Source organism: Drosophila erecta, unplaced genomic scaffold, assembly GCF_003286155.1.
Source record: "Drosophila erecta strain 14021-0224.00,06,07 unplaced genomic scaffold, DereRS2 tig00000055-arrow-pilon, whole genome shotgun sequence".
NCBI classification, from domain to species: domain Eukaryota; kingdom Metazoa; phylum Arthropoda; class Insecta; order Diptera; family Drosophilidae; genus Drosophila; species Drosophila erecta.
Genome location: NW_020825200.1, coordinates 8,810,945 through 8,829,414, shown reverse-complemented (window position 1 = coordinate 8,829,414; position 18,470 = coordinate 8,810,945). Strand labels below are relative to the sequence as shown.

Here is an 18,470-nt window from a genome sequence, read left to right as displayed (position 1 = left end):
CGGGTTTCATTTGAAAAATTGTAGTAAACCAAACAGGTTGTTTATGAATATATGTCAATACAATAGCTTCAGCAGTTTGGGGGTTGAAAATAGATTAAAGCCTTTTGAAATGCTTAAGATCAAGTTCACCTAGTGGAAACAATCATAAATTTGCTATCGATAAATACTTTCAGAATTTTGCTGCACGGTCATACTGTAATATACAGCCTGGTTTATTTCGTAGTATTAGAATGCGCCTACATTTTTAAGTTGATATTGTTTACGATCGACAACAAATAAGCCTACTTTTATAAAGCAAGTGGTAAGGACAAGATTGATCATTTTGTCAGAGTTGCAACACTTCACACATATAAAATGACTGATTTCAGAGCAACATGTATCCAGTGTCCTTTGCGGCATTTCAAAAGTTAGTCGTTAATTTGTCTGATATTGCAAGTGAGTTGAGAATTGCAAATGGAAACAATAAAACGGTGGCCGAGTGGAGCAGATGGTACTACCAAGAGTTCTACCGGAATCCCAGCATACGGGCACGGTTCCCATACAAGGTGGCGCCGTGTCCCAGGCGGACACGCAACAACTTGCTTAAAGTACCGGAGCCAGGAGCAATGCCACAAAACGAGATAACAGACGTAGTAACTGCAGGACCATCTCAAGTGGAGCAACCCGCAACCGACGTCCTAGTTCAAGGCAGCCAGTCTGAAACCGCGAAACCCAACGATGCAGTTCAAGGCGTCACAGTTGAATGTGAACCATCAGGATCGGAATCTCTCGACGTTATTGTTGATGTGGATAGGTGGGTGAGATTATTTTTAAGCACAGCAGATTACCCACTTTGGACTCATTTCAGATGTGGCACTTTTCTTTTTCCTGTATCCTTTCAAGCATTCGAAAAGTGCATCAACAAAATGTTACTATTCAAAATAATTGTCAGGAGCATAGAACACTGCCTGGTCCTTCTGTCCGATGATGAGTGTCGTCGTCGTACACTGCAGAAGTTCTACAACCGCTTTTACATGTATCCAGAAAAGCGATCTTCAACGAACATCTTCAATAAATCGACTGAAATTCCTTTGAATAAGTTGCTCGAACCTGGCAAACCGCTGGACAAAAAAGCGATCAAGACTATGGCTGAGCTCGCTGCAATGAAAACCCTTAAGAACAAGTGAGTATGGGGAACTTTTCACATGCCTAGTTTTTATTATAAATATTACGCAGTTCCATCGTCAGCCTCGAGCTGTTTAAGAGGAATATGGCAAACTTATCGGACATTGTGGAGCAAATGCAGCTGCTTGACGATAATTATGCGAGCAAGGACGTCCATGAGTGTGCCCTAGACTATTACCTGGCGTTTTACATCACTCCGAGGATACGATATAAATACGTATACAAACTTAAACCTTGTACGTCTGCTATGAAGGAATGCATGCTGTCCATTCTCGGCAAAGATGTGGCGGAGAAGCTTAGGCAAAGCTTGCCCCAGTTAGCTAATCCCTCGCCAGGACTTGACTCGCGCAGGTCAAAGACTTTATGTATTAGTGAAAGACAAGGTTCATTAAGTTCTCAGAATACCAATGAGTCTTCACAAATCCAAACTAATCTCAGCACGGAGTTTGCCCAAGAACCAAGTGGCGGTCTGTCCCACTTGTCTGCTCCTACCCCCGATCACGAGCTGCGTGTCTCCAAATCTCCCGAGAAGAGTGCTGCAGAAGCTAGTAGCACGAATAAAGGCCAATTGTGGCCACATAATACCTTAGAAATTTCCCAAAACCAATCTAAACTCAGGAACGATGACAACAATGTAAGCAGCGAAAGAAGTCCGCCCGCATTAGCTACTGCATCGCCAGAAAGCGATCTGCACAGGTCCAAAGCTGCCGATAAGTCAGCTAAAGTTCCAAGTCCCCAAGTCCAACCCCACCAGAGCAAGAGTGTTGCCGAAGAACAATCGCACAGCGCGCCCCAGTTAGATACTGTAGCACTAGGATCTGAACTGGTCATGTCCAAGACACCCGAGAGGAATGCTTCGAAAACCAAAGCTTCTGACGAGACCCTAACAAGTCCTGAAGAGAGCAAGGATACTTCCGAAGTACCAGAGTAAGTAAGCATAACTTGCACTGTTCCCATAATTTCTAAACAACAATTGTAGGGCCTCCTTTGTGACGGATGTTGAAGTGGACCTTAAAAAGTAAGAAAAATATAAATCACTATTTTTGGTTTAACTTTTGAATAACTATTTTCATAAAATTTTTAGACATGGGCGCTTTATTTTTCCCGTTTCTCTTGAAACGTTTCGGCATTATATTAACTATGACGAGATTATCCGATCAATTCTTGTAAATAATCACATTAAAGACGAACATCAACTGTCAAAATTAATTTCTGATCCTTCGAATCCACAATGCAAAAAATTTTTCCGTCAGTTTTATAATAAATTTTATGCACGCAACGATGTTCGTCAAAGATTCAAGTATAAATTTAATTGCCCTGATCTTAAGTTGCTGGCTAAGCTAACAGAAAAGGCTAAGCCGCTGGATGAGAAGGCCCTTTTAACAATAATTCGAAAAGATAATAGAAGAACCACGATCGAACCTAAATGTCAGGTACCTCATGCGCCGGAAAAAGCACCAGAAAATTGTCAACCAAATCCCATTTCTTTAGAAATGTTCAAAAGTCATGTGAGCAATCTGGATAATATTGTTAATGAGATGCAAAAAACCGATAAGTACAAAGAAAAAAGCAAAGAGGAGGTTATTCAGGATTACTATATGGGCTTTTATTCTGGACCAGAGATGAGGGAGAAGTTCGCTTGTCGATTTAAACCATGTCCAAGCAATAAGCTAAAACAATTGCTTAGTTTTCCATCGAAAAACAAGGAGGCAAACCCAAACGATCCAAATTACCGGGTGGCTTGTACCACAGAATACCCAAGCGAGGAAAATTGCCTGCAGTCAAACAACCAAGACGAGTTTGCTATAACCAGGAATGTGAAACAAACAACTGAAAATATTGCCAAAGAGAAGTAAGTTAAACCTATACTTGTTTTCAGATATAATAGTAATAATTCATTACTGCAGCAGACCAAGACTTGAAAACGAAAATAGAGTATCCAGAAGAACAGTTAACTTTACTGACGAAGATTGTCCGCTATATCCTATATCCCTAGAGGTGTTCAAAAGTCATTTGAGCAATCTAGATTATATTGCTAAAAAAATGCAAAAGTGCGTTGAGTATAGAGGAAAATCCAAGGATGCGGTTATTCGGGACTACTACAAAGGCTTCTATTCTGGACCGGAGATGAGGGAAAAGTTCGCTTTTCGATTTAAGCCATGTACCGGCAATATGCTACAAGAATTGCTTAGTTATCCAGAGAAAAATGAGAATGGTTGTGTACAGGAAAAAGATTGCTTGGCGACGAGTACCACCGGAAAGGAAAGTTGCCTTGAGTCGAATAGGAAAACGACGTTAGGGGTTCGCAGAAATGCATTAGAAATATTAATGAAAAGGTATACAAAAGTATTGAACTTTTTTTCTAGATGTGTAATAACCATTGTAATTGCAGAAAAAGAACTGAAATCCGTAAAGAAACGATCAACAAGCCGATGAGTACACAAAGCCAGTCTCAGTTACAACCGGAGCCTATCCCTGAAGACGCATTAGATGTCCCGGAAGCTGTCACTGAGCCGAAGCTTGAAGAGCAAGGCATAAAGTCAGAGGACGTCCAGCATGAACTAGCCGTTACGGAACCCTCAAAAGATTGTAGTCAACGAAATGCTGAGAGGCTTTCAGAACTATCGAGGTAAAGAAAATTATGTTTTAAGGATTATCAAGTACATTCATACAACATTATTATGTTTAGCAAACAAAAGATCGAATGGAATTATAAGGCCCATAACTTTCTGGAAAAATTGTTTAATGGTATCACCTGCCCAGTAAGACAAGCTTCTTTATTACAACAATATGAAAGGTACTCCGTATCTCAAGAAAACAAAAATACGAATATTAATACCAATGCCGGCTATGTTGTTTCCGACGCTATTGCTGCTGAAGACAATCAGCCACAATCGGATTTAAATTCAGTGGACTGTGAAGATGACCGCATGGATCAAACAACAGCAACTGGCACACAAGCAAACGAAATGCATACAAATCCTTCTGACCGGAAAGCGTTGGAACAAATTACGAAGCCAACGAAAGAAAGCAGCACAGTTAATTTAAATAATAACCTAGAAAATCCGGCTCAGATGGGAGTAATCCATGATGAATCATCTGGAACTGAAGTTCTAGAAGTTGGAGCAATGATTACAACAGACGGAAATCCTGAAAATGCAACCAGTTTATTACAAAAAGAAGAAAATCGATTTCTTTTCGAAAGATCAAAGGAATTATTTTTTGCAGAAAGTAGCGAGGTAAGAAATAAAATTTAAGTACGCAATGCAAATTCTTGACAGACCCAAATCCCATTCCAAATAGGATCACAATCTGAAGTATTTGATCTGCACAAGTGAAGGGCTGATGAGAGCCATTTGGCGCATACTCTACCAACTAAATCTTCAAGAATTCTTCTACTACACGAGCATTCACGGTGGCGAGGAAATGTACAATAGCGAAGACGACTTACAGCTTTGCTTTAAGCATGTCGTGGACCATGGCAACTGGCCTGTAAATCTATACGTCTTATTGCCACGTCTAAAGCACCTGCTCCACAGTAAGGGAGTACAGTTGGATAAGCTAGATCTGTCCAAAATATCGCCCAAAATAATGAGCCCTTGGGAATTAAGTTACTACTCGGATTTTGATAACATCGTTGAACAAGAGTACATGAGGCGCACTGGCGAGGAAATTGATGATGTGTTGCAATTGTGCCAAGAGAGAGAGAAACTATATGTGTGCTGTTGGATTCATAACCAGTGGCTACCACGAGTTCCAGGAATCGCTGATGAAACGCTAAATGCTGAATTCGGAGGAGTAGAGCCAGTTCTAGAAAGGATTTTATTGAGTGAGCGCTTTTAATTAATAGTGCCTGAACAATTATTTGATATTACCTTTATTTTCAGAGAAAATATGTGGCGTTGGAGATGGAGATGTGAATATACCAACTGAAATAGTTTCAATTTCCTCAAGTCCAAGCACTGCTTGTGGTGCAGATGAACTTAGTCAGTCGCCATCACAGCTCAACAACTTGAGTTTTGTGGACGTGCTGAATGTGGAATCAGCTTCGCAAGTATCACAAATGATAGTCGATCCTCTAATATCCTATCATATTGAGGAAACGTCACAGGTGCCAGAAACTCCAACTGATACGCCAGCGTCATTGCAAATTGCCAATGTCAAGCAGGAACCCATCAGTTTTCTTAACAACCAACGCGCAATTTGCGACACCGAAAATTGCCAGTGGGAACACATTAATCCCGAGGAGCAAACAATAGACTTGGACACCAACGACAGCGATGGACCAAGCCTGTCCTGCTTTGCCATACAAAATCAGAATTCCGAGAACCAACTAAATTTTATTCTAGAGGATTCTATGCTTGCAGACGATCATGATTACGTTAAGAAACCAGAAGTGCCGAAGGCCACAGACCCTGCTCAATTGGGGACTAACGTAAACACGTTGAGTGGTCGGTCTACGCCAATAGTTCAGGTTTCTGTGATTCCTCAAAAGAGACAGGCACCCAGCCCAGGATTAAATTGCAAGCGAATCAAACTGATGAACGATAAGGTTCCGCAACTAAGGCACGAGTTTCAGCCGTTGCCGATGGGTGTGGTAGTGGGCCGGCAAAATGCGGTTAGACTTCCCGATTCTGAAGATATCAGAACGTGTCAGACTGCGAAAACCACACTCACGGAAAGACCTCCTCATCATCAAGTAAACATTACTCCATCACAGGACTTCGCAGTTGGCAACACGCTGTTGGAATGCTCCCAGCTCCAAGATCTACTAGATTCTAACGATGTCGGTACTTGCAAGGTAAATAAAGAAGATCATCCTGTTTCTACCATCGCTCGTACACCGAAGCGCCTTGTCGCTTCCTCTCCCCAAAGCAGCGTTATATTCCGCAATCTTGAGCTATTCAGTTTTTTTAATTCGCTGACTCTAGAGCAAATAATAAAGTACCAAATCGAAGGACATCTGCCGGGGGCAACTTATCAGAAAGCGGTGGTCAAGGTCAACGATAAATTGTGCAATGTCAGGGGTCCATTGATCCCAAGTCTTTTTCCCTACCTCTCATCCTCGCTGCGATCTGATCTGGAGCTAGTGCTCCATGATTTGGGAGAATTCTGCTACAAACGCACCTGGCCGGCACATTTGGATGCCACGGTGGACCTTCGCAAACGGGTTCTATTCCTATTTATGAATTTGAGCCCGAAATTCGCGCCATTTTCCATTAAGTTCGATAATGAAACCAGGGAATGGGGTACCTGCAACGAAGTCAGCAAGTGTGATAAGTCATTAGACCAACGAGACACTGCCTTCAACGCAGTGGAGCTGATCAAGCCAAATATTCTGAACAGTATCGAAAACTTAAAATGTAAATCGGTTACTTAAAATTCAGCGAATCATTATATGGTATTATTTATTATACAAATTTGTTACTTGAATAAATATTTATTAACGTTGCCTAAAATCATTTACATTTTCTGTACTTTCCAGACTCTGCCACGTTCGAGGAAGTAATTCTGTGTTTATTGTTGCAAAGTTGTTTGTAGATTTGTAGTTAAGTAATATTATACATTTATATAGTTTTTATACATATTAATTTATATTTTATTATGATAATGTGAAAAAAAATATAAAAAAAAAAAAATTGGTGTTTATTTGTGTGCATAAAGTAAAACGCATTAAAAACAGTAAAAACTTTTTTGTTCATTTACTATTTATGTCCATTTTAGCATTTTAATTTGACTGTTTTTCTTGCCATTTGCGACATACAAGTATAACAGGTATTTGAAAGTCGAGTCGTTTCCATTCTCGGCATAAAAAGTGCCCTCAAAGCATGAAATATATAATATATAGTAAAACGACCCGGAAATACTCTTAAAAACTCGTCGCAATACATAAACCAAATTTTTTATTCGCTGCCTTTAAAAACAAGTAAAATACTTATCATCCAACAGCACCTCCTAAAACTAGAAAACTTAGGTCCTAGAGAAAACATAACAGCTACGGCTTGGGGCAGGGCACATCTTTTGGTTTCCAGCTCTTAAATAGGCATTCCATCCGGACGGATTTTAGCCCGCGAAGAAGCACCTATAGAGCATGTACAGGATGCCGAAGATCCAGATGCCCTTGTAGACCTTGTCCACCACCCACATTCTAGAAAAGAAATGATCATGATCAGTGGCGGATAAGGACTCTGTATCTGCGCCGCCTATACTTACACCTTCATGTGTCTCCTAGCGGCCGGAATTGATTCGTCTGACTCCTTGAGGATCAGGCGTCGGGCGCAGAGAACGCAGTTGGTGAAGTAGTCGATAAGATCCAGCTCGATCTTTTCGATCACGTAGGTGCGCCGTTCCTTGTTGTTCATCAGCTTGCGCAGCTTCACCGCCTCCGAGTTGTCAAAGTTCCAAACATTGTTGGCATAGTACTCGAATACCTCGAATCCCTTGTAGATGCGGTTTTGGACGCGGCACAATACCGGGGGATAGCGAAGTATCCAGAGCAGAGCGTCCACAAAGAGAGCAGGCATCCACTGGAAGAGCACCATGCAGATGAAGTGCACCCAGTAGTTGGACTTCATTGAGCCACCTGGGTACCAAGCCACGCCATTAAGTGGCACCTTGTTCTCAATCACCCAGCGACCCAGCTCGATGATCTCCGCCCAAGACACTTTGATGTCGTTGGAGGAAGTCATGTGTGCAACCCGATTGGTCTTATCTGTGCCCGCTGTTATGTTCCTCCAGCTGGCCACCAGAATACCATTGACAGCCACGTCCACCGGCAGGAAATCACCATAGCCGGATGAATTGCAGTACATGGTGCGGATGACACCCTTTCCAGCTCCGATAAGCAGGCCGGTGGGCCCATTAATGTTGTCCGTCCAGCCGGGAATAGGCTCCTTCCATATGGGGATGACGATTGATGGGCGCAGAATCACAGCGGGAAGCTCATCGAACTTCTCCACCACCAGCGCCTCGGCCAGGGACTTGGTGTAGGCATACGTGTTTGGGATATCCCCGAGCACCTTGCGCTCGATGGTGGCCACCTCGTCGTCCGTCAGCCACTCGCATGCCTGCATCACTTTGTGCGGATCTGCTGGCGGATCGTAGGGCTTCTCGTACAGCGTCTTAACATGCAGGTGGCAGTAGGCGGTCGAGCAGTAGGCGAAGAAGTCCAGGTGCTTCAAAGTCTGAGCCAGCTCCAGCATGTACTTGGTGCCGCGTGTGTTCATGAACACGGCATTCCGGAGAGGTTCATCAAAGCTGGCAAAGCAAATGGAATAAACGTGCAGAGTTAGTGGGAAAACTGTAGACATAAGATGAGAACAAGATTCTCGAGCGCTACAAATAAATTTGATATATGTGCCTATATACTCCCTATACATATATCTAATAAATATATATATAAATCAAAAAATGATCCAAAGAATTGTTTTATTATATTTATTAAGAGTTAACCAGGGCCATAGGTTAGGAAACGGAATTTCTTTGAGTGTGAGTTGTGAAAGTAGATAGATACTAACCGCACTGTAGCTGCACAATGGTACACAATGGAGACCTCCTGGCGCAGAGTTTCCAGATCCTTCTCGGAGATACCCAGACCAGGCGATAGGACATCACCGGCTATGGCCACCACCTGCTGCAGGATGTGCTCCTCGCCACGCATCTGCTTCACCTGGTCGAAAAGCTGCACATACCACATACCACACGCCACAAGTAAGTTGATTAATTTCGTATGCTGTGCAATAATTTCTCATAGTTTCCATAATTCCCACCCTGCTTACCACATTCTGGAATATATCCTTAATGCGCTCCTGAGGATCCTTGCCCTTCTTGGGGCGGATGAGCAGATAAATGCGCTTTAGGCCACCGCACGACCTGCACGAATTAATAATATTGCATAAGCCATGGCACATAATGGGTATTAATGGGGCCACGTACGGACCAGCTGGCCCGTCCACTTTCCACCCACTCACCGCAGCAACTTCTCGACCAAAACCTTGCCCAGGAACCCAGTGCCTCCTGTGATGAACAGACTGCGTCCCTTGAAACACTCCGCAATGCGGTCCACCTCGTTGTCGTCCACCTCGCCAATGGTGCCCAGGTCATCCTTCTCGTAAACAAACTTCGGCTTGGCGGTCATCTCGAATAGCTTCTGTCACACATGGGATTAAAGAGTTATATTGAAGCATCTTAATATGGTGTTTTTTATAGGAACTGTCTTTTAACTGTCTTCGATATAGATTTTATATCTCGTAAATACCACTTGCTTTAATACCTATGACTATCAGAAATATGATCTTTAAAATGGAGTTGACATTGTTAGATCTTTTTGGACACTTATGTGGCTGCGACCACGTAATGGCCATAGCCGCCAAGTGCACTTTTAATTTCATTTGATCTTGGCTGTAAAGTGGTCGTAGCCGAGTATGAGGCAACCAACCAGTTAGCCGTCGGAGCGACAATTGCAGATTAGGCCACGTTTGACTGACTGGCCAGTGGCCACATAACTGGCTGGCTGGGTTTCTGAGTGTCAACGCAGTGACCATCGAGTGGGCAAGCGGAGCGACACCGATTTTGCGTTACGGCACCAATTAAGCTATTGCCACATCCCCATCCCCATCCCCATTCCCATCTCCATCTCCATCCAAGCCTATGTACATGTCGCATGCCCCACGATTCGCACCATGAGCTTGCCATGGGCGGTGGAGCATGCCCAGAGCACCTTGCGTCCTTCATCCACTCCGCTGACTTAAACATGATCGAAAGCCGTTGGTCCGCTGACACATTGACCCGCATTCGACACACACTTGGTTATTAGACGGCGCGGACTTGGACCCGCTTAACAAGCTGGACTACCTATAATCTTCTGGTTGGCGGAGCAGGCCAGCAATGAGATGGGGTTGGGGTGACAAGTGAAACTGAAGTCATGACGAGAAAGGAATGTAGCTTCTGGGCTTAGATACCCTTTTATTAGAATTATAATATTAATGTTTAGTTTGTAATAAAAACTTTCTTTAAAAAAAGCAAATAAACTATTGCCATAGTTCTTAAAAAGAAAATAAGGCGAATTAACCCGTACTTGATATTGGGACTTTTGTCTTGAAAAGTAGTTTTCAATCGGAATGATATTTGATGAGGTAGTTGATAGAGTATAAGTTCCTATGCCAATCTGAAACTTATATCCATTTTATGATTCAGTTCAAAGTGCTGATGAAAATGGGAGTACCCGACGTAAAGCTATAAAAGAGCAAACCACAAAGTGCCGCGATTACTAAGGCTACAGTATTATGGCGATTCCGAATGTCTTGGTCTCAAATTAAAAGCTTTAAATGGCTTTAGCATTGGGCCAAGAATGGAAAGCCTGCGGCCAAGATCGGCGCCATGAAGCCTAGTTCATTGCTGATACCAAAGACTGCGGCAGCGAACGTGATTTTCGAAAGTGAAAAGGGCAGACATGTGCTAACCCGGCCGAGAGATTGGATTGCCACACACAACCCGCTGACCCGCTAATCTCTGAAACACTTGCTGAGCAGCAATTATTGCAATTTCAGATCTCCTCCGGGGCAATCGAGTTGGCATCTTAAACGCTCCATAGGCAAAAGCCATTAAACGATTCTCGGGATAGGAGCCCCAACTTTCCGCCAGTCACGGGTACTACAGACTGCAATTTATAGCACTTGATACGCTGATTGCATGTCCGACGACAGCTGCACTTGCTCCAAAAGAATGTCCAGGTGGCTGGCGTATCCCGGTTTCCCAATTTGGAAATACCCGAAAAGCGCACGGTGCTCCTTGGTTTGCTTGCATGTTTGGCTTCTTTTCTGGAGACAACCAGTTTGGAGCATTCGGAGATGTCAACAATGCGATAATAAAATCAAGGAGTGGATGTGGACGTGAATGCAAGGGGGTTAAGTCACGAATTGTCGGGTATACAGTGGTTGAGTAACATAGTTGAATATGCAGATACAGGCATCAAGGACCCATCACCTTTGCGACTCGAGTTTCTTATAAAATTAATAATTCAGTGAGCCTTGGGCTTTGTTAACGCATTTGATTCGCATGCTAATTGCAATAATGCCACCATAAAGCCATCTTCCGCTTCGACTTCTGTTTAAATTAATAGTGTCAATTCGAGCGCACCTTCACTTGGCAACAATGGCAGACCCTTTTACGCAGATACTTGGATACTTTGCGGACTCAGTTTCAGATTCAGATTCAGATACTGTTGACCCGCGCTCACCGAATGCTAAACACAAACTGATCACGAAAAGAGTCTCGCACTCCCAGCCAACCTAATAGAAAATAAAACGAAAACCACTTTGGGCCAAACCATGTATCGCATCGGCTAGTTTGGCGCACACACAGATGCAGATACTCCGATATCTGGTAGCTAGTTTCCAAGCTAGCACACCGACAAAAAAGCCCCCCCTCTCGGGTCAAAAAGATATTTACATCTTTGCGGCGAGTTTTGTATGTGCGATGAAGATTCGTTGGATACAAAGTTCAGCTATTTTCTATGTGGGAAAATATGAAATATTTTCTTTTCCTAGTATTGTAAGTGATTTTTGATATACCGAAACATTTAAACAGATATGGTAAGGTAAGAAGATTAACATATTCGATTATTTTTTTTCGGTGCACGCAAAGATCTCCGAATCCGAGAGACACTCGAGCAGAGTGACACGCTATGCCAGGCGAGGGGTTTCCCACTAGGCCTCTTCTGACCCCCCTTAGCCCCTTAACCCCCTTTAATACCCCTTAACCCCTTTTACCCCCCTTACGGTCAGGGGTCGAACTACTGAGCGCCGTTTTCTCACATCGCTGCGCTCTAAGTAAACGAACTTGTTCACCCGCTTTACCGACTCACCATTCAATTTAGGAGGCAATGCATCCGAAAGCAGTTAGAACGTGATGCAATTGCGTTTGGACCTCCAAGCCAAAGCAAAGCCATTCAATTTTCGGGCCAGAAGAGCGAGCGTTGCGCATACGCAGTGTGGACCGCCTTCAGTGCAGGGAAATCAGCTTGGCTCCAACCATTAATGCCAACGAACCGCATCGGTGGGTGGATCAGCGAAAAGCTGCTACCTGAGTTTGCTTTATGGCCCACATAAATCCCCTTTGCGCTGGCCATTAATTAGACGAATCTGGTTAGTTACAGTTGTTGGTCACAAGAGCGAAACAGAAATGCCATTGGAAAATAAACGGAAAAGAGCGGCAGCCGCGAATTGGTAATGGCATTGACATCGAAACCGCGTCGCAGCATCCATTTTATTGGCTTTATTTCCAGCCAGGGCTGCACCTAATCGGGCTAACCAAAGTGGCCAAGTGCGAAGAGGCATCAGAGGCATTGACTTGACCTCTGCTAACCTCGCGTTTTGGCTAGATTTGCCACGTGATTTGCACATGTAGGCTCGAAGTTAAAAGAATTCTTTCCCTTTAATATATTTTAATAAATATGTTTTTATCAATATGCCTAACCTTTTATATCAATTAATTGCTGCACTGTTAGTAAAGACTCAGGCTATTAACTGCGTACTATAATAAACTAGTCTTGATTATTAACAAAAGTTGCTTATTGTTCGGACCTTGTACGTGATAAAATATCTAATTATCACCTAACAACAAGCAGACAAATTCATAAACAAATACTTGCAATAAGCCACTAAATTAAAAAAGAAGTATTTAGTGTTTGTAGTTGTGCTTTTATAAACAAATATTTAACTAGCAGTTAAATATGGGCTTCAATCCGAAGTTATCCCACACTTTGGGTTATGAAAGAATCCTAACGTTTTAATGGCTTACATAAATAGAGGTCTCTTACAAATAACAAAAGTCAACAGTGAATTAAACATAAAATTTTATTTAAATTCGAAGATATTTATAGCTCTGAGACATAGAAAGGAATTCAAATGCAAATGAATTAACAATAAAGCTATATGGAGTGAGTCCATAGATTACAAAGCAACGTAGTTCTCTTGACCAGATGATGGTGTAGCTGAACTATTTTTAACTGGGCGATTGGCACACGACTTGGCCTGGTCATCAAACCCCAAACCAAAATTTGAACTTGAACTAGTCTGGGCTTATCACATTGCCTTCTAATTCGTTTTCATTTTCGACTTTTGCATCTATTTATGCTAATGAAGCCAACTGCATACGTGGTTTCCGCGCGTGTTTATATTGATTTGGATGATCGTAAAGAGCGCAGTGGATACCCAATAAACCTGGCCAAAACCCGACACATTTCTGCCCAGTCATGCGTGCTGGCCAAAAGCGAAATGCCATTGATGAGACTCGTCTCCGAAACTTTGGCCTTTTGCCGGGCCGTAATTACAGACTTCCGCCTTTTGAACAGTTTCTCAGCCCCACCCAAGAGGCGAGTCTTGAAAAGCTGGCGGGGATGGTGTGTGGTTTGGGGTGCTGGATGAGATGCCAGAGGCGCCACAACGTATCCCGTTACAGGTTACAGGGCCATAAAGCGACATAAACGCCGCGACGGCAATGGCAAATTATAACGCATACGGACACGTAGTCGATCCACTGGCTGCGAGGCTAATTGGACGTGCCCGACCAGGATGTCCCTGCTCCTCCCACCCGCGACTTAAAAGTGGGCGTAACATAACAATTGTGGGCGATTTGCATACAATTTGGTGCTCGAGTGGCCAGCAGACTGGCGTCGAAATGTTGCTACGTCATTGTTGCCGCTTTTGCTGCCTTCGCTTCTTTTTGCTTCCTTTGCTGCTTCTGGCTAATAAGTCAGCTTGAATGCGGTCTGTGTTTTGGCCTTTTGTCCCGCTGACAGCCGCTGACAAGCAAAACAAACATATCAGCGGCTGACCAGCGACCATTTGCCGACATTGTCAAGGTTTTTTCAGCACAGAACACACCTGCTAATCTGTGCTGCTGACTGGCGCTCTAAAGGCTGGAAAAACTGCAGCGGAAATCAGTTCCATTGAATGTCCTCTGGCAACATGTTGCCGCAGCACTTGTTGCGCGCGCCCACTCGCAGGCACCTCAACATCAGCCTCCTTCGCAGCCAGCACACAAAGGAGCCACAGCATATAAAACAGGATGTTTCGCCAAACATCCTCACAGAACTGTTCCACCTTCGACCGGGCAACAAGTGTGTGTGTGTGCGGCCCAAAAGGATCCCCAGACCCGAACTCACTCTAGTTTCCAGCAAAGGGACAGGTTTCAGAGGTGAGTGCCATGGTTTTGTGCGAAAATAGTGAAAACAGTGCTGAGCCTCAAGCAATCGAACCATTCTTTGGAAAAGCCCACCGCCAATTAGTAGCCCCTGCTTTAAGCGACACTGCGTAGTGTTAACTAGCTAAAATCACTTTGATAACTCACGCATAATGTAGTACTTTGTAGTACTATGGTATATTCTGAATAAATATGAGGTTTGACATTTCCGTTTCGAGTCCATTAATAGATTTGCATCCCAAGAGCGTCAAACAATATGCGATAATCCCCAAATCGGGGTAATTTTTAATTGGCCAAAAAGTGTTGGCCCAACTAAAGCCAACTTCGGTTTTATCAACTTTTCGACTGGCCCACATGTAAAATTAGTTCGAGTGAGCAAAAAAAGAAAAACCAACAAACAGGAAATAGTTTTCCTCGTATCCAGCAGACAGGCACAGGGAATGGTAACAGCCATTTCGGTTAATGAAGGCAAATTGAGATATTTATGAGTGCACTTTTGGGTCCCAGGGCGGAGCTAGCTTTCCATTTGCATTCGCACCTGCGCTGCAAAATGCGGAAATGGTGGTGTTAACTGCCGGTCCTCAGGAGCCGCACAGCGAAGCGTGTGCAATTTTTGATTTATCGCCGACAGTGGACAAGTGAAATGCTCAGCGAGCCCATCATTTGTCTCCGGAGGTGTCCCACATTTGCAGCACCAGCCTGACAAATGATATTTAAATGCCCCGCCACGGGTAATATGCTCCGCGTGCATGAATCCTGCAAATCCGGGATCCGTGGTGCGGGCAGGAGGTGTTGCCAGGGCAGCTACTTCAAAGATATCAAACGTATCGCATATGCCATGCAAATCAGTTTAGGCCTGTCCCGAATCCCGGGTTTCATCTTCCATCTACCATCTACCATCCTCCAGCTTCCAGCTTCCAACTTTCAGCTGCCTGCGCGGGCTAAGCGAATTAACGAGTTTGTTATTGATACCTCCCATTCCTTAGTTCCCCCGACTTTTAGCCTTCTGCCCAGAACAAACAAGGCAACGCGGCACATTATGAATTTTAAATGCACATTTCGGCATCGCAAATCAATCAGACGTTTGGCAATTGTTGTCTACCCACTTCAAATTCGCTGACTCCTTGCTGACTCCACTGGAGAGGTTGTCTGTCACATTTTGGCCCGCGGCAGGGGTATTGCAACATATCCAGTTGTTTCCTCTTTTATGGGACCCTTGAGTTTTCCTCACCTCTCGCACATTTTAGGCTGCAAATGCAACTGCAACTGCAACTGCAACGCTGTTGGCCATTAAAACACGGCTGAGGAGTGCGTATGCAAATCTTCAGACGGTTTGTCTGGGCCATCGTCTTTGCACTCTTGAAAACTCGAATGTGGCTGAATGTGGCTCTGATTGCCCCGACATCGAATTAAGCGAGTACCGCCGAAAGTATGTTAATGCTCGCAGTTGCGAAGTCTGCTCATCAGACGGCAACTTGGAGGTCAAGTTTTTGTGGTGAGTTGTCTGGGCAAGTTTTTAATTTCATCCAAGCGGAGCACTCAAACATCGATGGCACAGAAGTGCTAATTGGCCACTGGCTGGCGGTTGGGAAAACCCTGATTGCTGCTGATTTTTCCTCTTCCTGCAACTTTGTTGCACACCTCGCAAAACACATTTCAATATTTTCCAAAACGAAAGAAAGTAAATACAGCCACATAAAGATGGCACATAATAATGATGATGAATATCTATGAGTTGAGAAGCGAACAAGTGGCATTAGCATAAAGCTTTGTTAGTTATATCCCAATATTAACAGGGCTTGCAGAAAGTTGGCCCATCATTAGCATGATGGCCAGATTTTTAAGCGCTAATTAAAATTTAATGACTAATGCAATAGTTATGTCGTCGGTTGAAAATACCTTAGAGCAGACATGCATTTAGTGATCTTAGCCAAGATAGCTACAATGCAGTGTGACCCCAATGCCTTATGGCGTCAGTCACATCAGACAGAAGAAAGTGGAGTAGATTTTAGTAGCTTTTGCACCACTCCGAATGGACCTGGCTATTCAATTTTGAAGACTGCTCCTGGTCCTGCTACCTGCAACCTGTTGCACATGCCACGACCACGATGCGCTGACACGGCACTCAGTGGATCAGCTTGCCTTGAGCAGGCCTTGCAGGCTGAGCCGTCACCATATCCAAAAGCCATAATCATTTGCATCTCTAATGGAGTTGCCGTCGTCGTCCTCGTCCGGACGCCATACATCAACGGCTCCCCTGGCACTTCCTTTCATCGCCCACTTGGCCGCCCGGCCAACTTGCCCGAACAAGTGTTAATGCCTGTAAACCTGGTTATATGCCAATGTGGGTGCCTGAGTGGGTGGCTAAGTGCGTGTGTGTGTGTGTGTGCGAGGACCCATTGTCGTGCCATGCCATTGTGGTGGTTTTAATGCTGCTGGATAACTTTTTACGCGGCGGCCCAACAGATCTGGCCATAAATATCATGATGGTTAATTAGCAGGACACTTTGTCTGGTGGCTACTGTTACCCTAAGTAAAACGAACGGTCTTAATGTGATTAAAAGTTGCAATAGATAACGCGAGCTGTCGCCGTCTCATAATTATCCTGCCGTCACTCCTTTCTTATCCTTGCAGATGGGCATTGCCTTGATGTTCCTGCTGGCGCTGTACCAGATGCAGTCGGCCATCCACAGCGAGATCATCGAAACGCCCAACTATGGCAACTCGTTGCAGGACACTGAACCGGAGGTCAGTACTCCGCAGGACAATGACCTGGTAGATGCACTGCTCGGCAACGATCAGACCGAGAGGGCGGAGCTGGAGTTCCGGCACCCCATATCCGTGATTGGCATCGACTACTCGAAGAATGCCGTAGTCCTGCACTTCCAGAAACACGGCCGGAAGCCGCGCTACAAGTACGATCCCGAACTGGAGGCCAAGCGGAGGTCCGTGCAGGACAACTTCATGCACTTCGGAAAGCGGCAGGCGGAGCAACTGCCTCCGGAGGGCAGCTATGGCGGCTCGGATGAACTGGAGGGCATGGCCAAGCGGGCAGCCATGGATCGATATGGCAGAGATCCCAAGCAGGACTTTATGCGGTTCGGTCGGGATCCGAAACAGGACTTCATGAGGTTTGGCAGGGATCCCAAGCAGGACTTAATGAGATTCGGCCGAGATCCCAAGCAGGATTTCATGAGATTCGGTCGAGATCCTAAGCAGGATTTCATGAGATTTGGACGAGATCCCAAGCAGGATTTCATGAGATTTGGACGCACTCCGGCCGAGGATTTCATGAGGTTTGGACGCACTCCCGCCGAGGACTTCATGAGGTTCGGACGCTCCGACAATTTCATGCGCTTCGGACGCAGTCCCCACGAGGAGCTTCGCAGTCCCAAACAGGATTTCATGCGATTCGGTCGCCCAGACAACTTCATGCGCTTCGGGCGCTCTGCTCCGCAGGACTTTGTGCGATCCGGGAAGATGGACTCAAACTTTATTCGCTTCGGTAAGAGCGTGAAGCCGGAGGCTCCCGAATCCAAGCAAACCAAGCCCATTCAAGGCAATCTAGGTGAACGCAGTCCAGTGGACAAGGCCATGACGGAGCTGTTCAAGAAACAGGAGCTGCAGGATCAGCAGGATCAGCAGGTGAAGAGCGACGGACAGGCGACCACCACGGAGGACGGCAGTGTGGAACAGGATCAGTTCTTCGGCCAGTGAAGGAGTCCTGCGGGACGCCTCCTTGTAAATAGATATTGACAAACAGACGCAAGGATCTAAATTGAAATACGTATACTCCCCTCCTAACACGAACTCCTGACTAATGTCTGAACTATGAATTTTTAATGAATGGGCTGGATTAAAAATTCACCGTGCTTTGAAGTTCTTATCCTATCTATAAATACCTAGTGTAATACTGAAGAAATTGAAATTGGCGTGAATAGAATCGTTTGCCAACATTTTAAATAAAGATTGCTTTATTAAATCAAATTAATGAGCACTCAAAACGTCTGAAAGCATTTCATTTTGAGGGTTATTTTTCTTGACTGGAAATCTGTAGGTCTACTACTATAGTAGTTTCCTCTATTAATCAGGTAAATTTTTGT

The 18,470-nt window shown here is 44.4% G+C and overlaps 3 protein-coding genes across 10 annotated transcripts; 2 read left to right on the top strand and 1 right to left on the bottom strand.

Moving 5' to 3' along the window:
• The first annotated feature begins 161 nt into the window (after positions 1 to 161).
• On the top strand, positions 162 to 6,738 carry LOC6541313 (protein telomere ends associated). Of its 5 annotated transcripts, XM_026978683.1 has the most exons (12): positions 162 to 301; positions 369 to 793; positions 848 to 1,162; positions 1,216 to 2,091; positions 2,144 to 2,182; positions 2,249 to 3,016; positions 3,072 to 3,500; positions 3,557 to 3,793; positions 3,854 to 4,403; positions 4,468 to 4,993; positions 5,052 to 5,965; positions 6,650 to 6,738. In XM_026978683.1, the coding sequence occupies exons 2-12, from the start codon at positions 375 to 377 to the stop codon at positions 6,671 to 6,673; spliced, it is 5,097 nt and encodes a 1,698-aa protein (XP_026834484.1). In that variant the 5' UTR covers positions 162 to 301; positions 369 to 374; the 3' UTR covers positions 6,674 to 6,738. The 5 variants fall into 5 exon arrangements, with proteins under 5 accessions (XP_026834484.1, XP_026834482.1, XP_001969129.2 ...); XM_026978681.1 differs by lacking the exon at positions 6,650 to 6,738 and having other exon boundaries at positions 3,075 to 3,500; positions 5,052 to 6,558; XM_001969093.3 differs by lacking the exon at positions 6,650 to 6,738 and having other exon boundaries at positions 5,052 to 6,558.
• A 312-nt stretch (positions 6,739 to 7,050) lies between these two features.
• Positions 7,051 to 11,434, bottom strand: LOC6541491 (putative fatty acyl-CoA reductase CG5065). Of its 4 annotated transcripts, none has more exons than XM_026978685.1 (6): positions 11,302 to 11,434; positions 9,135 to 9,313; positions 8,943 to 9,036; positions 8,682 to 8,845; positions 7,378 to 8,421; positions 7,051 to 7,312 (listed from the first exon to the last, which is right to left on the bottom strand). In XM_026978685.1, exons 2-6 carry the CDS (start codon positions 9,299 to 9,301, stop codon positions 7,228 to 7,230), a joined length of 1,554 nt encoding a protein of 517 aa, XP_026834486.1. In that variant the 5' UTR covers positions 9,302 to 9,313; positions 11,302 to 11,434; the 3' UTR covers positions 7,051 to 7,227. The 4 variants fall into 4 exon arrangements, with proteins under 4 accessions (XP_026834486.1, XP_001969128.1, XP_026834487.1 ...); XM_001969092.3 differs by having other exon boundaries at positions 9,135 to 9,310; XM_026978686.1 differs by having other exon boundaries at positions 11,402 to 11,426.
• A 2,824-nt stretch (positions 11,435 to 14,258) lies between these two features.
• Positions 14,259 to 18,341, top strand: LOC6541511 (FMRFamide-related peptides). Its single transcript, XM_001969091.3, has 2 exons — positions 14,259 to 14,361; positions 17,002 to 18,341. The coding sequence occupies exon 2, from the start codon at positions 17,002 to 17,004 to the stop codon at positions 18,082 to 18,084; it is 1,083 nt and encodes a 360-aa protein (XP_001969127.2). The 5' UTR covers positions 14,259 to 14,361; the 3' UTR covers positions 18,085 to 18,341.
• Positions 18,342 to 18,470: the final 129 nt, after the last annotated feature.

Coding starts and splice junctions, on each gene's coding strand:
- LOC6541313 (XM_001969093.3), top strand. CDS start 375: ATGTATCCAGTGTCCTTTGCGGCATTTCAAAAGTTAGTCGTTAATTTG. Junction 2,183..2,248: donor GTTGAAGTGGACCTTAAAAA/GTAAGAAAAATA, acceptor TAAAATTTTTAG/ACATGGGCGCTTTATTTTTC. Junction 4,404..4,467: donor TTTTTGCAGAAAGTAGCGAG/GTAAGAAATAAA, acceptor CATTCCAAATAG/GATCACAATCTGAAGTATTT.
- LOC6541491 (XM_026978685.1), bottom strand. CDS start 9,301: ATGACCGCCAAGCCGAAGTTTGTTTACGAGAAGGATGACCTGGGCACC. Junction 9,037..9,134: donor TTGGTCGAGAAGTTGCTGCG/GTGAGTGGGTGG, acceptor TAATTCGTGCAG/GTCGTGCGGTGGCCTAAAGC. Junction 8,846..8,942: donor AGGATATATTCCAGAATGTG/GTAAGCAGGGTG, acceptor TGGTATGTGCAG/CTTTTCGACCAGGTGAAGCA.
- LOC6541511 (XM_001969091.3), top strand. CDS start 17,002: ATGGGCATTGCCTTGATGTTCCTGCTGGCGCTGTACCAGATGCAGTCG.